Genomic DNA, 7,915 nt, shown 5'->3' with positions numbered 1-7,915 from the left:
AATACAAAAAACTAGCCGGGTGAGGTGGCGGGCGCCTGTAGTCCCAGCTACTCAGGAGGCTGAGGCAGGAGAATGGCGTGAACCCAGGAGGCAGAGCTTCCAGTGAGCCGAGATCGCACCACTGCACTCCAGCCTGGGCAACAGAGCAAGACTCTGTCTCCAAAAAAAAAAAAAAAAAAAAAAAGAAAAGAAAAGCTCTGACAAACTTCTTGGAATCTGAAAGACCATAAGCATCATGCCCAGGGGTATGTGAATGACCAGGAAAAATCTTAGAAGGCCTTGAACCCTTGCCTCTAACCTTGGGGCTCTGTGCAAGCAAAAATAGAAGACTAAGGCAGAGTTGCCAACTGCCTGATTGAGTGTGGAAAGTGTGCCCCAATGCAACACAGAGACCCTTGGGAAAACTGGGAGATTTTGGAATTCATGCATCAAAGGAAATCTCTGTTCATTCATCAGCTGACCAGTAAGTTAAACAAGCTGAAACTTCAGAAGCCACACATGAAAAAGAATACAGATGTTAAGGAATTGGTTCAGGGCCGAGCACGGCGGCACATGCCTGTAATCACAGCACTTTGGAAGGCCGAGGTGAGTGGACCGCTTGAAGCCAGGAGTTCGAGACCCATGTTCTGAAATTAGAGCCTGGCCAATGTGGTGAAAGCCCGTCTCTACTAAAAATACAAAAATTAGTTGAGCGTGGTGGTGTGCTCCTGTAATCCCAGCTACTCGGGAGGCTGAGGCACAAGAATCACTTGAACCCAGGAGGCGAAGGTTGCAGTGAGCCGAGATGGCACCACCACACTCCAGCCTGGGCAATAGAGCGAAACTCTGTCTCAAAAAAAGGAAAGAAAATAAAAGAAAGAATTGGTTCAGGAAAGTCACTAAACAAATAACAGTCACAACAACAACAAAGAACAACACAAACAAACCCTGGTATAGTGAAGAAGTGTCACATTATACTATTTCAAATTCCTAGTTATCAAAAGCAAAATTATTAAATATGCAGAAATTGTGGCTCATGCCTGTAATCCCAGCACTGTGGGCAGCCAAGGCAGAAAGATCGCTTGAGCCCCGGAGTTCGAGACCTGAGACCTGCCTGGGCAACACAGCAAGATCTCGTCTCCACAAAAAGATACAAAAATGAGCCACGTATGGTGGCATGCAGCTGTAGTCCCAGCTACTTGGGAGGCTGAGGTGGGAAGATCATTTAAGTCCAGGAGTTGGAGGCCACAGTGAGCTAAGACCATGTCACTGTACTCCAACCTGGGTGACAGAGCAAGACCCGGTATCAAAAAAAAAAAAAAAAGACACGCAGAAAGAAAAAGGTATGGTGTATATTCAGGAAGAGAAGGAGCCAACATATACTATTCTTATTATTATGTAAGTAAAATGTATAATGTATATTCTTACATTATGTTCATATATTATTCTGAGTAAGTCCAAACATTGGACTTAATTAGACAAAGAATTTAAATAAATGATTTCAAATATATTCAAGAACTAAAAGAAACGAAGTCTACCAAAGTAAAGTTTAAGACCTACATCTCACGAAATAATATCTATAAACCTAAGGAAATTATCAAAAAGAACCAAAGAGAAATCTGGATTTATACTAACTGAAATGAAGCATTCACTAGAGAGGCTCAATAGCAGATTTTAGTTGACAGAAGAAAGAATAAGTGAATTTGAAGATAAGCTGAGATTATCCAGTCTGAGGGACATAAAGAAAGAGATCTATGGGACATGAGAGAGTACCAACATACGCATATTTCCAGAATGAGAGGAGGGAAGAGAAAAAGACAGTGTGTGGTAAATAATCTGGCTGGCCCTAGTTCCTGGGATGTAAACTGTAAATCTAGTGATTCATGGTGAGCCCCTCAGATCACACATGATGGCTTCTACTACGGGGTGATGCACAGTGGGGCCCAAGAGACTGTGCTAATGCAATGACTCAGATTGGGGGCTGGTAACACCACAAAGACCAACCATGATTAGAGAGTTGGGGTTCTGAGCAACAAGCTATCTGTCCAATAATATCCTGTTCTCTGCAAATTTGATTTGGATAAAATGTCCAGAACACACAAATTCATGAAGCAGAAAGTAGGTCTGTGTTTGCCAATGGCAGGGTGGCGGGGAGTAGGACAAAAAGGGCAAAATGGAGAGGAGTCATTGCTACTGGATATGGGGTTTCTTCTGGGGGTGATGATAATGTTCTGAAATTAGAGGTGGTAGTTACATAACTGTGGATAGAGAATAAAAACTACTGAATTGTACCCTTTAAAAGGCTGACTTTTATGCTGTCTGAATTATATCTCAAGAACTATATATATTAATATTTATACATAAATGAAAAATAAGACTGAGTCTCTCCAAAGTCAAAATTTCCTACAAACAGAATGAACATTTCTTAGCGCTGCTTGCAATTTTTAAAATAAACATTTAATCCTGAAATCAGTAATACTAGTTATTTAAATTACCATATACAGAAGATTTATGAATATTTTCATCATAGCAGGACTTGCCAAGAGTTTGCAAACCAATTACTAGTGACATATAGAAAATAGTTTTTTTGTTTTTTTGTTTTTTTTTAACAGGACAGGGTCTCACTTTGTCACCCAGGCTGGGATACAGTGGGGCAATCACAGCTCACTGCAACCTCAAACTCCTGGGCTCAAGCGATCCTCCCACTTCAGCTTCCTAAGTAGCTAGGACTACAGGTGCACACCACCAAGCCCCGCTAATTTTTTCATTTATTTTTTAGAAATGGGGTCTTGCCATATTGCCCAGGTTGGTCTCAGACTTCCTACCCTCAAACCATCCTCTCACCTCAGCCTCCCAAATAGTGACACTAAGAATTTTACTGCCTACTATAGAGGCAACAAAAAATGTAAGCTAACTGTTCTCTCTAAAAATCCCACCTTGAAACGTGACTCACCAAGTACACCGCTCTTTGGAAGAAGGTGGTGGTCTCCAGGATTTTATGCATTGTGATGGTTTCTAACTCATCAGGGTCTAGCTGTTCCCTTTCAAAGGGCATTCCATTGAACAGCACAACGGGCAGGGGTCCAACCCCAGTCTGCTCATAGTAGCCTCTTGCTTCCTGAAACAGAAGGAACAAGAAAACAGCAGATTTTGCCTTTTGTGAGACAAATGGAACAGAGCATATTTTCTTACATGACTGTTCTAACAACAATCAACAGAAATATTGTAAAGAAAAAAATAACTCAAGATATTTATTTTAAAACAATGAAAAATGACATCACAGTTAATATCCTACTATGTAAATCTGAGATTGAATTACTGAGTTCGAGTTTTTACAAAACAACAAAAGCTTGCAGATTATGAAGTGAGAGAGAGAGAGAGAGTGTGTGTGTGTCTGTGTGTGTGTCTGTGTGTAGCACAGGCTACCAAAACTGAACTACATATACTACGGTCAGCACTATACAACAGAACTTTCTGCAATGATGGAATATTCTATCTGTGCTTGTCTGTGCTGTCCAATGCAGTGGCCACTACTAACTACATGTAACTACTGAGCACCTGAAACCTGCCAACTATGACCAAGTAACTAAATCTTTAATTTTAGTTAATTTCCATTTAAAAATCTACATGTGACCATGGGCTGCCAAAATGAAGTACACAGGTTTTGACTACCATAAATTATAAGCGCTCTATGCAAAAAGCCTGAGGTAAATATTTGCACCCAATTCTAAATAAGGGTCCATATCACTAACAAAGAAATTGCACCTGCAGAAAACAAAACAAGGTTTGTGGGGAAACAGTGCTCAACAATTGCTCTAAGATACAATACGCCCAATCTTTTCCTTTCTCCAGGACAAAAGAGGTTCACTGGCCAGAAAATACTGGAGCAACAAAACGGCAAATGTATCCAAGACGGACATTTTTCCTGACTGTCAACACAGGTGCTCATCCCTCAGACTAACTTTCCAGAGCAAAAACTGTATTACCACCCAAGGTGTAAAGTGGGCCACTTTACAAATGTCTATCGCACACCTTGTAATTGCCATTTTCTGAAAATAGCAGAATTTAATTATTTATAACCATTTTAGATAGCACCAACAGAAAAGTACTCCCACCGGGTAACTAATCTGAGTCATCGGTAACAGACTGCTTATTTTCTCATCAGACTAGTGCAGTAACAGATAACGGCACAGAAACTGACAGCCTAAAACATGCACAGCCAAAAAAGCCTTCTAGGTTGGTTTCAGCCATTTCTCTACATCATAGTTTAAAGGTTTTAAATATACACCCCTAAAACTCTTACCATGTTAATTCTGTTCTTTGATATCTCAACTATTTCATAGATATCCATTAAAACTCAATTTTAATCTAACTTTAGTTTTGAAAATCATCCCCGTCAACCAATTAAAACAAGACCAGAAAACTTGCATTATAATTCCAAGTGACAATAAGATAAATAACATCGGTTTTCTCTGCAAACGATAACTGAGTGGAAGTCAGGAGTGAGAGGGAGGTGTTTGCTATGTAGCTTCCTTTTTCACCACTCAGAAATAGTTTACAAGACCAAATAACAGAATGCAGCACAATTACCAAACAGCCAAACTGAAAATTCATATGGACAAATTTTCTATCAACAGCTAACTAAAAATATTAAATAATGATAAATAATTAACAAACATTAATTTTTGGTAGTTATATACTGAGCCACTCACAAGCAACTGAGATTAGTAAGGACTCAAAGATAATATTCTAAAGGTAAAGTGTTTGCATGTGCAGGCTAGAACTTTTCCTAATGTCATTATCTTAGCGGCTTTGAAAGATATAAATATACACCTATCACTATATTCTCACCTGTTTAAAATTTCAACTTTAATTGCATTGCCTACTTTTTAAAATAATTACTTCTTTCAGACACAGAAGATATCATAGCTTCACTGTAACAAAAGGAACAGATTTACAAGTGCAGTGACATTTATTAGAAGCAGTCATTTTTCCTAAAATTAACCATTTCAAAAGAATCCATTCCATTGGATTTTTTGTATAGGGGTAAAGCTCTTGTAATTTAAAAAAAAAAACAAATCTCATTAGTCATTAGATTGTTAGGACTTCTGCAATACTCTCCACATCCCTGCCTTGAGAGTGCTTCTATTCAAACAGCTAGACAATTAAATGGATGACATATAAATAATATGATCTGTTTGCATACAGAAGAGCCTCTAATCAGTACAGATGGCCACGTCTAGGAAACTAAGGAGCATAGTGTGTGATACTCTCATTCAATTTTTCAACACAATCAAGATTTCAACACATGTAAAGATATAAAAATACCCCTTTCTCTAGTCTGTCCACTCTATTCAATATTTTCAAGTCAATACTTTTGATAGAGTAATCATCCACAATAAAAGCTACTGGTACTTTTCTTCAACAGGGTAAGAGAAAATGAGACTTAAACAGTTTCCAAATATGAAATACAAAAAAAATTCCACAAAGTCCCTCAAAACTTTCATATTCTCAAAGTGGCCTTTTCTTTTACTTCACTTAAATTCTTTTCTACAGAGTACTATTATTGCTGTTTGTGTCTATCCGGGAGAAAAAGTTACTAGGTACCCACAGCAATATTATTTTATTTAAAAACCCAGAAAAGATAAGTGACTGGACAGAAGTCTACAATAAAATAATGGTAATCGGTCGGGCATGGTGGCTCATGCCTGTAATCCCAGCACTTTGGGAGGTTGAGGCAGGCAGATCACCTGAGGTCAGGAGTTCAAGACCAGCCTGCCCAACATGGTGAAACCCCATCTCTACTAAAAGTACAAAAATTAGCCAGGTATGATGGTGAGCGCCTGTAATCCCAGCTACTCAGGAGGCTGAAGCAGGAGAATGGCTTAAACCCGGGAGGCAGAGGCTGCAGTGAGCCAAGATGACGCCACTGCACTCCAGCCTGGGAGACAAAAGCGAGACTCCATTTCAAAAAGTAAAAATAAAAAAAATAATAATAATAATAATAGTAACCCTTCTCAGGCTATACTGAGTAGATGTCACTTCCAGCTTCAATTCCAAGCTTGACTGGATATACCTTAAAGTGAGCAGATACAATACTAAAGCGCAGAATCAAAAACAGAAAAGAGAAAGAAGAGAGGCAGACTGGCATGCTCAAAGACCTTCTAGCTCCTGGCATGAGTTTACCTTTGTAAAAGAGCTGGTACACAGCTAGTATTTTAATTCGCCTTGTATTCAACATCAGCTTACACACACAATAAATACGTGTTCCTCTATGAACTTGAATTCACAGAGCAGGCAGCTGTCGCTATACCTAGGAAGCCTTCCACAATCACCTTGTCCCAAACTAGCAGAGCTGCCCATCCAGCTTAGCTGCCATCTAGCTCAGCGGCCACTGAGCCTCCACATACAATGTGTAAACACTCAGAACCTCACCATCACCAAAACCACACTGCTGTCACGTGTTGTCTCCCCCAACGAGGCTGTGTGAACTGCCCAAGTTCATACCACATCTTGTTCAACTTTCTAGTATTAGGACTGGCACGATTACTCAATACTACCGTTTTAAAACTGAAACTCTGTTATTTATTCTAAAGTAATTCAGAAATTTCTCTAGTTGTTAAATTCTTGTGTTTTGATCTTGCTAAAGATTATTTTGTTCTCTCCCTCTAAAACCTGAATCAACTTACAGGAGCAGATCTCTCAACCAATCCCAATTAACTAATTTATCTGATTAACAAATACCAGCCATTAAAGTATGCTGAACACTTACACTGGTGAGCTACTCTCTAGAACGCCCACATACTTTTTTATTTTTATTTTATTTATTGTTAATTTTTTAGTAGAGACGGGGTTTCACCACGTTGGCCAGGCTGGTCTCAAACTCCCACCTTAGCCTCTCAAAGTGATGGGATTACAGGCATAAGCCACCACACCTGGCCTATATTTCGTTTTTTTGATCTGTGATTTTGTTTTTAATTATCTTAAGCCTTATGATCACACATAATTTTTAACTGTTTATCTCCTCTACTTAAAACTTTCCAATGAGGTGGCAGAAGTACCATTAACAAGCACACATACACAGTAGTTTCAGGGTTTTACGTGTTTTTGAATAGTTGTTTGAAGACAATCCTAAAGTATAAACCAGTCTAACTTAGTAAGTAACTCAAAAGTTTAATTTGCTACTGTTTTTGTCACACTGACCTTTAAAAACATCTGACCTTAAAGATCATCTCTAAAATGTGAGAGGTGTCCAATATTCTTTCTCTGGTATTTCACATAAACCACACTAAAAGGCCTCTCAACAAGTAAAAGGCAGCATTTGAGATACAGGGAATAGGATGCCCACATCCTTTTGCTCCTCCCAGTTGAGCTATCTGCTTACCAAGGATTAGCTGTGTTTATTCCCAAACCAACTATTCCTGTTAGTGAAATGATTTAATAGTATGTAAACCAATAAAATATGAGTACAAAAAGAAGGTTACTCTTCCCACTAAAACGAACTGAATGACTAGAAAACTCATAAAGATGACAGGCTAAAACCAAAGATGTTGAACTGGGTGTCTGTCAAACAACTAGAATAAAGACTTGGGAGGGAGATTATAAAACTCTACAAGGATTCTGTATCAGATGAAACAGGACTCATAAACAATTCATGCTGAATATCATTTATAAACGGATGATAGCTCAGATCTTAAAACAGGAATCACAGGCTGTTTTTCATTTGGGGAAAAAAAAAATCCTCCCTTAAAAAAGGAGAAAAAACACTGAAACACTAGTAAATAAATGCATTTTGATATGTTTAAAATCAGAATGTTACAGAAATGTATTAATTAATGTATTATTGTATTAATGTACATTAATGTATTAATTCTTTTCATTAATACATTTTCAACAATTTGTGCTTTCAATAGGTAAAGACCCTTGACTGTGTCTA

General features: G+C 38.4%; 1 protein-coding gene across 2 annotated transcripts in view; it reads right to left on the bottom strand.

Annotated features, from left to right (window-relative positions):
- The window catches only part of UGGT1 (UDP-glucose glycoprotein glucosyltransferase 1), a 104,424-nt gene that overhangs the window by 43,396 nt on the left and 53,113 nt on the right, over positions 1-7,915 (bottom strand). For both annotated transcript variants that reach the window (XM_017867360.1, XM_017867359.1), the window contains exon 18: positions 2,933-3,097. In XM_017867360.1, coding sequence (XP_017722849.1) covers positions 2,933-3,097 — 165 coding nt within the window. The remainder of the gene's footprint in view (positions 1-2,932; positions 3,098-7,915) is intronic.

The sequence above is a fragment of the Rhinopithecus bieti genome, unplaced genomic scaffold (assembly GCF_001698545.2).
Source record: "Rhinopithecus bieti isolate Rb0 unplaced genomic scaffold, ASM169854v2 scaffold_3906, whole genome shotgun sequence".
NCBI lineage: Eukaryota > Metazoa > Chordata > Mammalia > Primates > Cercopithecidae > Rhinopithecus > Rhinopithecus bieti.
This window is presented reverse-complemented; position numbering and strand designations above follow the sequence as displayed.